The 15,923-nt window shown below is 48.6% G+C and overlaps 1 protein-coding gene across 1 annotated transcript in view; it reads right to left on the minus strand.

Moving 5' to 3' along the window:
- Positions 1 to 579: 579 nt before the first annotated feature.
- The window catches only part of Kat60 (katanin p60), a 139,053-nt gene continuing 123,709 nt past the window's right edge, over positions 580 to 15,923 (minus strand). The window contains exons 6-9 of the mRNA XM_037426357.2: positions 15,283 to 15,409; positions 15,100 to 15,225; positions 10,564 to 10,690; positions 580 to 9,327 (exon numbers count right to left, since the gene is read on the minus strand). Of these exons, the coding sequence (XP_037282254.1) occupies positions 9,129 to 9,327; positions 10,564 to 10,690; positions 15,100 to 15,225; positions 15,283 to 15,409 (579 nt within the window). The 3' untranslated portion in view covers positions 580 to 9,128. The remainder of the gene's footprint in view (positions 9,328 to 10,563; positions 10,691 to 15,099; positions 15,226 to 15,282; positions 15,410 to 15,923) is intronic.

The following is a 15,923-nucleotide window of genomic DNA, read 5'->3' on the forward strand; positions in this document are numbered from 1 at the left end:
AACAACTACATAACGACTCGGCCAAAACGAATGCAGTGTGCAGGAAACACGCTATCATATTGGTTAAGTAAGCATACGAATGGACAAGTCTGTATTCTCGCATAAAAGCCAGAGAAGTGCTGGCGAGTGCAACAGGTGGCTGTCGATGACGGGAGGCGTACGCTGCTGGAAGTGCTGGTACTGCGTCGCATCGATGTTTGTCGCTTTTTGCGCGGACACTGTACACTACAAAAATGCTTCATTTAGGTTAAATTAAGCCATGGCTGTGCTCTATTGTGGTTCTCACTCGTCGAAATCGCGTATTCTGAAACCCAGAAGCGCCGATAACACTTGTACGAGCTCGGTCGGTCGGCCTAACCTTTGGTGGAAATCGGGGTGGTAGAGCAGAAGGGTGAAAGTCAAACTTGCTGAGGCTCGTCTCGACGTATGTCGAAGGTAGAAGTTGGTGCATTTTATTGTGCACGCACTTTGTTAACTTAAAAATCATGTAACTGGGTTTGCAAGAATTGCCAGAGTTGCGTTTCTAGCTTGGCGACACCAAGCGACCGCAGTATTCTGGTCTACTGTTGAAAGAGATAATTGCGAACTGGAGCTCTTTATTCTCGATAACTGCACGGCGATGTAACACATTTACTGTCATTGTTCACAGTATACCTATCTTCTAAACATCACAGCAAAGCATCACATCGCGCATTTCAAACTGATGTATACGTGCATCAAATGTAAACAATCACGGCCACATTCTTCACTGCACGAAAATTGAAGCATTGTTGACACAGAAAAAAAAAAAAAAAAGAAACATGTTAGAAAGCGTAGTGAGCGGCGTTGGATTCTTTCGACCGTAAATATATACTCTGAGCAATCCAGAGTGAAACACTATGAATAATTAAGTGGTTTCACATACTACCATCTGCTTTTTCATCATGCCACCATCATTCATCAAGCTTCCATCATACCACCGTCATCCAGCTTGTTAACCAAGCCATCCACCAAACACGTTTTGAATTGCCATGATCAGCCGGCATTTTCTATCGTCGCCACCATTCTCCGACACCGGCTCTCTGACACCGGCCAGGAACAAAGAAGGTCGAACCCGCGACCCCCTGCGAGCCAAGGACGTGAACGACCAAGGAGCAAGCGTCTACTCTTGTTTCTGTACTATCTCCTCGCGACATTTGCACGCTATTGCTAACACCTAGTAATAAGGTGCTGTTGTTGACTTAGCTAGTTGCCTTATTTGCCCGAACCCGCGTAGCTGCAATGAGACTAGCTACGGATAGAGGACGTTAATCTTGCACGGTACGACTGTGTGGGGCTGAAACATTAGCTAGGCTTCTGCGTCAGCCGTACATAGGACGGACCCGGTACATCTGCCGTGCAACGTAACGAATTTGGCAACGCGGCTATTTTTGTGGACGCGAGAAGCTACCGACGCTCCTCCACACATAGGACAACAGACATGTCAGAATTTCAAGATTTGTCAATGTTGTCTGATGTTGCGTCACAGAGTGGCGATCTCTTGGCTAACGTGGGGGCGCTGTTAGGACTTTCCGACAGCATAGATTTTGGCCGTTTCAAGCGAGATAACAAAGAAGGTGCAGAGACCGCATTAGCAGAGATTAGGCCTACGACGTAAAGCGTCACGCATGGCGCTCCGATATCTGACGATGCGAATAGGAAGGCGCCGCCACCAGTTGCTTCTACACGCGCCGCAAATGTCGGAGAGTCTGCAGGCAAGAGTTTGCCCTTGAGCGAGGTACTCTTGCAGAATGCGCTGTCAGTTATGCCTCCAGGGCCTCGTGAGCGCCCTGCAAAACACAGCGCAGGCCCCCGTCCAAACTTTGCGACCATGTGTGAAGGTAGACATACCTACTTACATGGGTTACCACGACTGCAAGACCGCCAACGAGTATCTTGACTGGTTGTTTCATTATCAGCAGGCAACGGGGCTTTCTGACGCCGAACTTTTCGAGCGCATAGTCCTGATGTCACTCACGGAGCAAGCGGCCTGAAGGTTCCGACTAATCGGCCATTGCGCCCGCACGGTAGAAGAGTTCCGCGACAGCTTCCGCGGCAAATTCCTACTGGCTAATTATGAGAGACGTTTGCGAAGAAAACTGGAGCTACGCACCCAGTATCCGGACAAATCCTAGCTGGAGTATGTACAAGTGATGGACGAACTGTACTCGCTAACCCTCACACCACCAACGCAGAAAAAGTCGAGCGCGTTATGGGACAAGCGCACCCAGATTTTGCAGCGCACTTCATGGGATGCAAGTTCGCAAACCTAGAAGAGCTCACCACCGAGGCGAAGTGCATATAAGGAGACATACTCGCTGCGCGATCGTATTGCCCACCTCCGCCCGCAGCACAGTCAATTGAACCTCGCTGTGTGTGGAATGGCGGCGCGGTAGTTTCAGAAGCATTTAGGGGTAACGTGTCAGCATCGTTCGCTGATGAGTAGGTACCACGCGGTTGAGAGCTGTTAGACCGCACTATGGACCCCTACGCTTATGTGCTCTGTACAACCCACGCCGTCCCCGGGTGTGACATTCTACGGCAGGAGCGCGCGGTTGACATGAGGCCTAACGAGCGGTGCAACCCTGAGCGAGGGCTACCTGGGGGGGGGGGGGGGGGGGGGAGTGGTTATAAGAGGGAAAAGAAGAGAAAAGTGAGCCCCGTAACTGTCTGCATCAGGGTGCGACACTTCAACAGTAGCTCACAAGGAATGGGGTGAGGAGGAATTAAAAGGATAGGATTAACAGTATATATATAGAGAGGAATGCGCTGGGACAGCGAGCGAGAACATATGAGGAGATAGGAGAGATAGGAAAGATGGAAACACGATCACAGGAGTCCGAGGACGGGGCACCACTTGTAAGAGCTCTTGTCGGCGTCAAAAAGGTGGCGTAGGGCAAGTCCTGTAGGTCAGAGCTATGCTGCCGTCGGAGATCGGCGTCAGGAGATGACGTAGGGCCAGCCCAGTAGGCCAGAGCTATGCTGACGTTGGAGATCGCGAGGGCCCAACCGGTCGGCACAGAATCCAGCGAGCGAGTCGAGGGCCACCTGATCGAGGCAACTTATGATGGAGCATTGCTACGGGCACAACACAATCGAGCGGCACGGCTAAGCTAGTGATCCGCTGGGATAGACGCAAGAGACAACACCGTTTCGTGCATCTCCCTAGGCTGTCAATGTCTCTAATCCTGGGTCGAGACTTCCTCGCCAAGCCAAGTATCGTCATTGACATTGCAAACGGTACTTACCGCTAGCGTGACGGAGACACGCTAAAGCTTTTCTTGAGGACCCCCGCATCAACAAAAGCATGCCAATCGCAGGGAGAGGCGCGAGTACGCGGTGAGGAAAGCGCACCGAGAAAGCAAGTAACCACCCTGCCGGAACAATGTGCTGCGCTGCAGCGAAAGGCAGTCCACCTGCTTTTGGTAGCGACACAGAGCTTACTAGAAGCAGAACAAGCGCAGCCTGTCGTTGCTGTTGTACGAGTATGATGCAATGTTTACTGACCGTCCTTGCACCACTACGCTGGTAAAGCATAGAATTGACACGGGTGATGCACGACCTTGGAAATGCAATCCTCAAACGATCAGCTTGGCTAAGCCGAAAGCACTCAACGCCACCTTGGACGAACTTATCGACACAGGCGTAGTTGAGAGGTCAATAAGACCATGGGGTTTTTTGGTAGTTCTAGTTCCAAAGAAAGATGATACATATCACCTTTGTGTAGACTACCGCAGGCTGAATGAAGTTGCGAAGAAGGACGCTTACCCTCTTCCCTCCATTTCATCATTAGTATCCAACTTAGGCGGAGCGAAGTACTTTACTACGCTCCAATGCTAGCCGTGGGTATTTTCAGGTTGATATGAACGAGCGGGATAAAGAGAAATCGGCTTCACATGCCACAGGGGACTGTTCCAATTCAGGAGAATGTCTTTAGGTTGGAGAGAGCTCCCGCTACGTATAGAGGTTAACGGACCATGTTTTGGGAGATGAAGTGGCCGCACGCACTCGAATATCAAGACGACATAGTGGTTTACTCGAAGACGTTCGAGGAGCCCTTGCGCCACTTGAAAGACGTTCTAGAAAGGCTGAGGTCTGCGGACATCACTCTGAACCTGAACAAAGCTCAGACAGCGGCGACCCGAATAACATTATTGGGATTCACGCTTGACGACGATCTCATATTACCAGATAAGGGTAAGCTTGAAGCGATAGCTCTCCATCGCCGAACAATATCAGTGAGCTGAGGCGCTTTCTGTGGATGGTGAACTTTTATCGCCAGCTCATTCCGGATGGCGCGGCAGTGCAGGCACCTTTGACGAAGCTCTTAAGGAATGGGGAGGGTTGGGCTTGGAGCCAAGAACAGGAGGCGGCACTGCATCGCCTCACGAAGTTGTTGGCCAACACTGCTCAGCTGCAGCTATCCGATTTGAACAGAGAGTTTGTGATTCACACAGACGCAGGTGACCTGGGCTTACAAGCAATTCTGCATCAGGAGCACGGAGTTTTCCTCTGACCGAATGCGTTCACGAGCCGTACGTTGACGCCGGTGGATAGGAACTACTCGGTAACCGAAAAAGAGTGTCTTGCGATAGTTTTCGCACTCCGTAAGTGACTTTTACATCGACGGAGTTGCGTTTGCAATTGAGACTGACCACATGGCGCTCACATGATTGAGGCGCTTGAATGAACCAAGTGGCCGCCTGGCCCGTTAGGCATTGCTGCTGCAGCGTTACGACTTCACCGTTCGCTACCACAAGGGTAAGAACAATGCCGCGGCCGACGCACTATCGCATGCTCTAGCTCGACATGAGGCAAGTCACGCGATTTACTCGGAACGAACCGAGAGTGAGACACTCGTGCTAATGGAAACAGCGGAGCAAATGTTACCGGTAGTTCGAGGTAAGAGCGTGAACGACTTCAGAGGCTGTCGTTAGTGCAGGGATTGTTTTCAGCAGAAGGGAACTGTTAGAAGCTCAGCAGAAAGATCCAGTTTGTCTAAAGGTGTTTGACGGGCTCCGGAAGCCGTGTGGTAATGAGGCCACTGGGCACATGCGCGCAGTTGGTATTGCTGTTGGTGCGGAGCGCTCTGCAACAGCTGGTAGTGCTGTGAGCGCACTGGATTCATATCTGCTTGATTCTGACGGCGTCCTGCTGAGGTATAACCAATTCGATGATGACACAAGTGAGTCATTCAAAGTCGTGATACCCCGCTCATTAAAGGGAGCACTTCTTCGCTACTTTCATGACTTGTGCATTGCCGGGCATGCGAGCAGCCCTAAGACTTATGCTAAGTTGTGTCGCCTCGCTACCTGGCCAAGCATAAAGCGGGATGTAATTCGCTGCGCCCGTTCATGTTGAGTGTGCCAAAGTGTCAAGCCATAAGCCCGACTTCATGCAGCCAATTAACAGTCAGACTCCCTGGCAAATCGCGGCACGCGACATAATGGGCCCATAGCCCACAACTCCTAGCAGAAACAAGTTCTTGCAGGCGATCACGAATCCCTTCACTAAACAAGTGTAACTTTTCCTCCTTAGGAAGTTGACGGCTCGAGTGATCTTAGAAAAGTTCATAGAAGTTTTCACCAGGTTCAGATTCCCTGAGCAGTTGATTACAGACAACACGTCTTATTTCACTGCAAAGGTGTTTTTTGACACGTGCGCCACGTTGGGCATTAAGCGCAAGAAAAAACCACCTACCATGCTTAGCCGAACCCCCCGGAGCGAGTCAATTGCAACATCAAGCACACGCTTGTTGCATTCTCCGAGAGACATAGAGACTGGGATAACTACCTTCCAGAGATTGGTTTTGCATTACGAGGACCGTGAACCGATAGACTGGGTATGCACCTTCTTCTCTGAACCTGGGGAGAGAACTGCCGAATCCGATGGAGACCGTACTTGCGGATCGCAGTGGAGTGCCAGTGGCCACATCAGCATGCGCTGAATGTGCAACGCAGCTGCGCGAGAAGCTAGCGGAAGCTTTACATAAAGCTCGGTATAATTTCAGCACTGCTAAGGCACAGCAGAATGCGCAGTACGACCGCACGCATCGGAATGTACACTATAAAGTGGGTAATCTGGTGCTGCGGCGCCATCATGTTCTCAGCGATGCTAGCAAACAGTTTGCTGCCTCGCTGGCACCAAAATGGTCCGGGCCGTACCAAGTGCAAGAGAAAGTTTCCTGGCTCGTTTATTGGCTCGCGGACATGAAAGGCAAACCAAGCGGCGAGCCAGTGCACGTATGTGACTTGAAACGCTACATGTCGCGGGAGGAGCACGAGGACTACAACCAGTCCCCCTCTAAGCCGCGCACGGCGGGTGAGATCTCTCGACACCGAGTGAGGAGCCCAGAACCGCGTTACTTCCTGCGTAACAAGCGGAGACAACTATGCACGGTAGGCTGCATTTGATATGTCCGACGCGAGGTGCAAGTGTTCGCGCACAACGCATGTGCAATTGTTAACCTTTCTTTCTTTCTGTGTCAACTCTCACCGAACAGATGGAGCGCCATTGGGGAAAAGAGTACCGCCGGAACAACTAGGAGTGGAGACCATCTCCCTACAACAAGAGCGCCCAACAGTCGCAGCTTAGGCCATGCTGCAGCGGGCGGCCCGGGAGGCAAACTTCGCGCAGTGGCTGCTGAGAGTTGCCTCAAGCTATGCGGCCGGTGCGAGTCCGCCTGAGCGGCTACCGGTGGTGTCTACCTTGGGGGAGGAGGCGGTGATGCCAAGAGAGGCAGAGGCGGCGACCACGTCGACGCCAGAGGTGGCACCACTGACGCAGGGGGCTGGTGAGAGAGTGGTGGGGGCTCCGGCGGTGCCCGCGGCAAAGACGAGTTGATCGAAAGGCATAGATGTCGACCAGGCGGTGATGGCTTTCCTGGAGGACGAATGAAATAATTATTGCCTTGCAGTCTCTGTCGTTCGGGAGTCTTCTTAAGGGGGGAAGGATGTGGGGGAGCACGTGCACCTAGCCTCCTTTTCCCTTTTACGGCAGCGTGAAAGCCTGGTTGCATAGACTGTCCGCTCAAGAGTCAATAAAGCCTCTTGCGAGAGGATGGAACACCCTCGCGGCCAGCACTCGCGATTCCCCCTTTTAGGGCGCGCGGAACGGGTTTCCCCTCTCTTAGCCAGAAGGTATTATTCTCGCCAACAAAAGGAGAACCGGGTCAGTGAACAAAGCTAGTGTGCGGACAGCCGCACACTCTCCGACACCGGCCAGGAACGAAGGAGGTTGAGCCCGCAACCTCCTACGAGCAGAGGATGTCAATGACCAAGGAGTAAGCGTCTCCTCATGTTTCTGTACTATCTCCACGCGACACTTGCCTGCTATTGCTAAAGCCTACCAATAAAGTGTTCCTGTTGACCTAGCCTGTTGCTTTATTCGCCCGAACCTATGTAGCTGCAATGAGACCAGCTAGGTATAGGGGACGTTAATCGTTCACGGTACTACTGTGTGCGGCTGAAACATTAGCTAAGCTTCTTCGTCAGCCGTACATAGGACGGACCCCCTACAAGCGCGGACACCGAGGACAAGTAGAACAGTTCGCAGGCAACACGCCCTCGCACACCTCCGATGCAAAAAGTTGTCCGAGCCGTGACCCGACCGAGCATTCTCACGTTAGTAGAGATAGGTAGATAGAGTGGGGTGAACGCTTGAGCAGTTCTGGTGACCTCTCAAGAGGTTTAAGTGTTAGGGTACGGTATTCTAGGGACCCTAGTTCGGGGAAAGCTTTGTTGGAACAAAAAACTTGCCCCATTTGAAAGCTTGCCTGCTCAGCGAGTGGCAGGCCGAGCAGGCAAGTTCCCCGCCCCACCTGAGCTGGCTCGGGCGCGCTTGGGAACGCAAAATATGCGAGTAAATACGGACGGTATTAGCTGTGTTTCATGTCTCGGCAATTATTTGTAAGGTAAAAAACAGCATGAACAAACCGATGAAACACCATGCGGCGCTACAGAGCTCTGTGAAGAACCACTACATGTCGCCTTCTCGCGCTAAACTCCACTCGTTGAGCAGATGCTGGGAAGCAGTCCCACCTAGACGAGAATGACATTCTCGAGACAACAGCTGTGACCTTTATAACATGCTGGATATCTTTAGAACAGAGCGCGGTAGCGATGACTCACTTAGGAGATAACAAAACACGGCTGTGTGACACATTGTCGCTATCAGCGCTGATGTCCGATAAGTCGCAATCATCTTCCATTGTCAAAAAATGATGATTCAGCCTTGCTGAAATCTACCAAAATTTGCCATTTCTTAGAGGCTGGTGTGTGCAATGTCAATACAACCTTTGAAGCAATGAGCGTTTGCTCGCAGTAAACTCCCTGCAAGGTGGAAAAGGTGAACTATAAAGCGAAACAAGTGACGCCTTCTACACACGATTGATGATGCTAGTGCAGGGCAAAATATGCGTTGGAAATTATCGATAGTGGGCACACGATGGGCAATCGAGTGTTGAGCTACGACCTAATTGATTGATTGATATGTGGGGTTTAACGTCCCAAAACCACCATATGTGAACTACGACCTATTACACAGATCACACGAATAACACTGATTTGCTATGTGATTGCAAAGCAACACTTTTATCTACGTTGTTGCTCAGAATGATGCTGCAGTGATTGTGGCTATATGATAGATGTTAAAGCCTCCACTGGTTAAGCTTTCACATGGTGTGATGCTTGGTGCTATACGGTAGCATTTGCATAGTAGCACACGTGACTCTGTGCAATAGGATGCCCATAGAGTTTTGTTTCCAAAGATGCTTGAAGAATCACACAAGGTGCTTTAGTCTGATTATGGCTAGAACTGAATGTTGTCTTTTCTGATGTGCGACAGGCAGACGATGACCCTATTGGAAACTGTATGGTCAGTTGCCAAAAGCAGGCGACAGTATCTTGAATATGAGCAACGACATCTATTAGGAACAGGTCTCAATGGCTGCGATGCTCAAACACGAGCAGTGCACCGGAATCATCGCGCACAGTGTCAAAACACTTCTTGGCTAAGCTGTCAAGTGAAGGTCTTGAAAGAATAATCCATAGCACACTCGAGACCTGTAAGAGGATCACGGGGCATAAACATAAGCGTGCACAAAAAGACGATTAGGTTGAGCCAAATTCGGTCATCCACTTCTCGTACTTCTCCAGATCCTCCCGACTGACTGATTTGTTGATCTTGCGTATGGCCTCCTCGAAGTCCTCTCGGCTGACCGGAAGCTCGAGCTCTTCCTTGGTGAGGTTGCGAATTTCCTCTGGAGTGAGACCGTGTATTCTTCGTCGCATTGCCATCATTGAAGCATCCCTGCAGACGACCAGTTATATCTCAGTGACTGCAAATGCCTACATTAGTGCATAAAGGAAGCCTGTAGACATATTGAGGGCCTGTTTTTAATCAACAACGGTGGCAAAGAAACTATAGGGAATGTTATTTTATTGTAGTAATGTAAACTTGAAGAAAGAAAAGTGGATGAAAAAATAACTTGCTGCTGCTGGCAGGGAACAAACCTTCGAATAATGCGTCCGATGCTCTTCTAACTGAAACATCCCATCGCCTACATTTCGATATATATATGGGTATTTAAACCTGGGACTGTCCTGTCTCAACAACATACGAATCAAATAAACTTGCCATCATCACAGAGCTGAAATTGACTTTTATCACGTAAAATTAATGCAATAATACCCAAAAATAGAATTTACATAAAATGCTATCTGGCACCAATCCTTATTCATAATAATCTTGCACATCACAAATGTCTCATAGCTACCAGGCTAGAGGAATATGTTGTTGAAGTGTGCAGAGGACATATTTCCTGACATAGGGCACAAGAACACAGTAGCCTCTTTTAAAAGGACACTTAACAGAAACAAGTGATGAATTGAGATTAATTTCCCCGTCATACGTTCATCAATAGAGGAGAAATCAAAGTCGAAGTTTCACTTTTAAATTTTGTGCCGAATATCTCTGCATGTGATGTCAGATTTGAAGGTGAATTTTTTGTACTAAACACGCACAGCACTCTGTACATGTTTGGTGCCAGGGTGTGCAGTGTTTTTGGAAATGAGCAATCAACTAGTTCTCTTACGGTTACCAATATAATGAAGCATTCAAGTAACCATAGAGCAGCAAGCATGATAGCCAGTAACAGCACTTTGCCCAAATGACACCTTGTGCAACCTTCACTTCCCACTTGAACACACCCGGACATGGAAAGCAGCTCAGAAGCGATGCTACCCAAATTGACAATTCTCCTGCAGCTTATGTGAGCGAATTCAACAAACTGCTGAATTCCAGTGAAGGTGCTCAACCTGATTATGGTCACAGAATGCAGACTGCCCCCATTTCAGCAGATGTGACACAGATGTCATGAAATATACAAATCAGAGGGCTGCTTTCAGGGTGGTGGGGTCAATAGGAGTTACGATGCAACAAGGTTTGCCTTGTAGCACTTCATTTACTTTTCATGATGTAGCATCATGCCAATGAGAACCACTACTGCCCATGTACTAATAATAAAATGACAACTTGCATACCAACCTGCAGACATTGGTGATGTCAGCTCCGGAATAGCCTTCTAGTTGCTCCGCAATGACGTTGACGTCAAGCTCGGGGCAGACCTCGACATCCTTCAAGTTGATCCTCAGCAGCGCCTCCCTCCCAGCACCTCGAGAAACGCAAGAACATACAGGTTGCCTCCAAAGCCCCACACATAATTTGTTTTTGTAGCACCACAGTGCCCTAAAGGAAGGTTTGAGCTGGCTATGCTTTAGTGCAGAGCTTCACACAAATTGCAAAAACTCGTTTGCATATGATGCTGTCGTCATGTACACTGCTAAAGACACAGAACCTTTCAACCAATGCACTTGCCTTCTTCAGGGCTGCAAATGCCTTTCAAGCCGATTCCAGAAGACAGGTACACTTGTCCAATGTTGGCACGAGCTCACACACACACCCTGTTTTTTCATCGCAAGCTTGCATATTCCTGCCACTTTAAAAAGCTTCGTAAGACATCTATGGAAGACCTTGTACATTGTGGGATGCACATCTTCCTTGAGAAGTCTTGTTCAAAGTGTTGTAAAGAATTTTTCTCAACAGGATAGGAAAACATCAGTCACAAAAATGCATGACAATAGCTTGTCACTAAATTTCTATCTGTTTACCACATGTAGCAGCAGTTGCTCATTTTTTCAACACTTAACTGCAAGCACAGCACACTTTGATGAACAGTTGATGTCCAGTGTTTTTATTATGAATTTCCAATGGGCAAGTCAGTTTAAAGTGCTCTCATTGCAGAAAAATGCAGGTTTTATATGTGCACCATCTATTTCAAAGCTATGCTTTCTACATTACACAGTCGAACCCACATATAACGGCCCCACTTAAAATGAACTTTCGATTAAAACAAACAATATCCGTGTGACCATGAAAATATACATTAGTTCAATGGCACAAAATTGCACTTACAACCAACGTCTCCGAGCGCCGCTGATCGGTTACAGCGAACCGAGTAAGCGGTCTGCCAACTTCCCGGGAAAAACCAATTTCCACTACCGATCAAGCATTGGCGCGGTGCCTATACATTTTTATTGTTAAACGCCGACCCTGCCTCCATGCCCCTCTAGTTGCCGCTCTTCCCGACCGCTTTTTGTTACGCACCCGTCCGTCCTTTGTGCCCCCGCTACTCTGAGCACCCCGCATCGCCAGACGAGGCCCGTGTTTTCACACTGTCACCGATCTTTCGAAGACTGTTCGGCCATCTACACTGTTTTTGATCGCTGGTACTGTAGTTGGCGTTGCTGGCCTGGAGTGACCAGACCATTTGCCAACATCGTCGGCCACCACCTGTATCCGATCGTCTGCGTCTAGTGCATGCGCGTACGCTATCCCACCGACTGATAATTTGCAATTCGTTTCGTGTTTAGGACTTGTTCTCGCTCACTTCGCACTCAACTCAGCATGTCTTCCGCGCGCGGGCAGAAGCGCGAAAACGGCTGTCAATTTTCGTGGAACGAATCGCGAAATATCGAACTTCATGAGGCCACGCAAACCCACCGACGCAACAAAACGATTTTTTCACCGCGGCCGCCGATTCTTCGAACACCGAAGCGCGCACCGATTCAGGCGGCCATGCACTCTTTCGAAGTTTTAAAGACTTTCTTGGGGACCTTGGACGCAGAAATTTTGGTCCGTCTGTGTGTCTGTACATTTGTCTGTTTGTCCACTCTTAACGGCATCGGGTACTTGAAATGGCCGACCCCAGCCGCAGCGGCCTCCTATGTTGCTCAAGGTTGAGCGTTCATGCCTGTGCAATTGTCAATTAAAAAGCAATTATTGCACATGTCTGGGGCACCATAACAACACGTATATATTCTGCATGTGCGTCTTTTACAAGAAAAGGCACACATAAGAAGTTTAAAAAACCGCAACACTTATGACGCTGCGCTGACCATGCAACGCTTGCATGGAAAGGCGAGTGTTTCCAACGCTTTGCTAAAACGAAACGGTGGTGGAACATACCCGTCGTCATGTGTTCTACACCTTATCCCCTCTGAGATGGGTGCGCACACCCATCTCGGAGCCACGCGCTTTGTTTTCTAAGACAACTGCGAGATGGCATAGAGTTTCCTAATATACACTAAAGAGAACTCTGGCGCTAGTGTCTATGCGAGCTGCAACGCACGGCACTTCAGCGAGCATGAGAATGAGGGTAGTACACACATTTGTCTAATTTTCGTACTTCTGGCCTGCTTCTGCCTCCGTGTGTGTTCGTGTGGCTTGGAGCTCTTTTTTTTTTCCAAAGAAAAAAAAAAAAGTTAGCGAATGTTCAGCGTTTGCGCTTCACAACCTTATTTTTTTAGGCTTACCATTTCGAATCGGGTCACAAAGTTCAAAAGTATTCGTTCTTTCCTTCGAAACAAAACCGTAACCAGCAATTAACGAAGCCACAAGTACGATTCGCCGCTTGCAAGTACGAAGACTAGGCAAATGTGTTTACTACCCATCATTCCCATGGTCGCTGAATGATCACAGCGCCAGAGTCCCCTCTAGTTCATTTTAGTAAACTCTATGCCAGATGACACTTATGTCTCACGTGCGACGTGACTTGATGTGCTCGTTCACCTCCGCTGCATGCTCGAGGCACTCTAACGCAGCGCCTCTAAAATACCATTCATCGATTTTCTTGCGCAGAACACCAAATAAATGTCTTGTTCACTCTCTGCACATGCAAGACCATCGTCTTTCGATGACATTTGCAGATTACATGCAGATATGGGGCCAATTTTTTCTACGTGCAAGTTTCGCGTACCTTTCAAGCAAGCTACCCAACCTGCCTCTTTCCTGTGTGTTTTGGTTTTCAAGGTCGCCCTCCCGCCGCATCCTCCCTTCTCTTTACTGCAACTCTTTGTCCTTCTCTCGCAAGTCTGCTCTCCTCTCTTGATCACAACCCCTTCGCCCGTCTTCACCGCTCCTAGACGCCCGCCATGCTGGCTCTAATAGGTTTCGTTTTCTGACTGGAAACGGGCCCAGAGCTGTTCCACGCATTCTGGCATGTGTGTCGCGTGTGCGTGTGTGGTCATGATGGCCGACGCGAGGACTAGCACCCTTTTTCGTGCCGCTCAACAAAACGTCGAAAGTGTAACCGCTTGGCTTGAGCGTAATCCGCGCGTTAAGTGCTGCGTTGCGGAGCGCTTGCTCATCGCTGTTGACCACCTGGCAGCCAACTTGCCACTTTGGGCGTACCGGTATTCAGCTGTGGAGACGGTGACTATTTCGTGGGCGGCGGTGACGGCTACATGCGTGCGAAACTGTTTTCACGAGGCCGACCTCGTCGACGTCGGGCCCGATGCCGAGCCTGAAGCTTCCGAACAGGACCACTGCGGCGGCGATTTGTGGCAGCGCGTCGTCGACTCCGACCTGGAAAGCGAGTGGGACATCTGTTGTGATGGTTTAATTACGGCCGATGATGATGCCGACACTGCGGAACCGTGCAGGGATTAGGGCATTGTGAATGAAGTACGTGGCGAGAGTGATTTGGAAGAATTGGATTGCGAGAAAGACAACAACTTTGAAGCCAGTGCCTTATGCAGCTTATGTCACGGGCCTCGGCGAACGAGCACCCTGCCGTTTTAAATGAACTCGAGACTGCCATTATCGCTTCTGCTCTCCTAAACACGCGCATCACGGACTTTTTGGGGCAAAAAAAGTTTGTGTTTTCACTTGCAACTTTCTTTAAAAGCTGTGTTTCATTTACTACGAACTTCGGGATACAGCTAACGGATGACTCGTCATGCTCAGGTTTAATATAAGCAGGCTCAACTGTAGTAAAATAAATATTCTTGAGAAATGTTTCAATAAAATCACTTCTTGATCTGTGGGGATTAAACATGACAGACTCTTTGGAAAAACAACTATGGAGCAAGCCACACTTTGTTGAAGGGTAAATGAATTGCAGCACTGTATTTAGTGCACACGCAACTCCTAAGTTCTCCAAATCTAACAAAAGAAGAATACCTCAATGCTGCAATATGGATCGACTTTGCAATGTCTATTGATAAAATGATACGAGTAATGGTGTTTTCAAATCCAAAATGAGCTACCCTCAATGAATTGCAAAATCACTTCTTTAAACGATGAAAATATTCTAAGGGACACTAAAGAGCAAAATCAAAAACACCACTCTAACCGTGACACAATGCTTAGTACGTGAGAAAATGCACGAAAAGAAAATTAACATTCTATGCACCATTACATTGACACAAAAAATTTCAAAGGCATCTACTGGGTCCTACGTATCTTCCAATCAATAAAAATAAAATACAAGGTAGTTTGTGGGTGCTCTAGACTTAGCATACAGTTTCATCAAGCCAATGCCACGAAAATATTCAAGATAAATTTTAAAGCTTTTTACGTCACGTGCAGAGATTTTGGCACAATATTTAAAAACGAAACATTGTCTGCTAATAATGAACTTGTGAAATATTAGGCATTCTCAGAGTCAATCTTAAGCAAGTGAAGTCAGGTCCCATCGTGAAATGAAATCTCGCTTGGGATAAAACCAGAGTACCCTCACACTGTTGGGCAGAGGAATGTAGATGCGCTTCTCGAGCCTCCGGCGCAGTGCCTCATCAATGTCCCAGGGAAAGTTGGTGGCTGCCAGCACCATCACCACCTTGGCTGGGTCCTCATTGTTAGTGATGCCTGCAGCAAAACACCACCCCTGCAGTAGATGGCACTACCTCCAGAGCAGCCACCCACCGTCCATCTGAATGAGCAGCTCTGATTTCACACGCCGGCTGGCCTCGTGCTCCGAGTCAGAGCCTCTCCGTGAACACAGGGAATCGATTTCGTCAATGAAGATGGTGCTGGGGGCATGGAACCGAGCCTGCAATACAACACACATTACGGTGCACCTAGTATCTTCTGAAGTACTGTTTTCTATGTAGTCCAGGTTCATTCTTTGTATAACCTTAATCGTGACAAGTTATGTACAACTGAAACTCAATTTAACAATGTGATGGGGATGCTCAAACTAGTTGCTGAAATTAAGAAGAAAATTTTGCTTGCTCCTTCAAAAAAATCTCAAATTTTAACATAGCAGGGCCCACAAGCATTGCTTCTGTCAGAAAAATCCACAGGGGCGACCAGACATAAGGGTCACCATACAGCTGCGACCACCGACCGATATGCAATAACGCAGAGAACAAATACAGTGACTGCATCAGCAGCTGAAACACTTTTAAGAGCAGGAAAACCGGAACAAAGTATGACACCAGATGACCAATGAAGGCTTATTGAATGTATTACTATGCTGTGCTAATCACCGTCACACATTTGCACACCACTTCCTCAGAAAGCAGCTCTTTTTCTTAAAGGGGTGCTGACACAGGCTAAATCCC

Source organism: Rhipicephalus microplus, chromosome 5 (genome assembly GCF_043290135.1).
Source record: "Rhipicephalus microplus isolate Deutch F79 chromosome 5, USDA_Rmic, whole genome shotgun sequence".
In the NCBI taxonomy this organism is placed as follows: domain Eukaryota; kingdom Metazoa; phylum Arthropoda; class Arachnida; order Ixodida; family Ixodidae; genus Rhipicephalus; species Rhipicephalus microplus.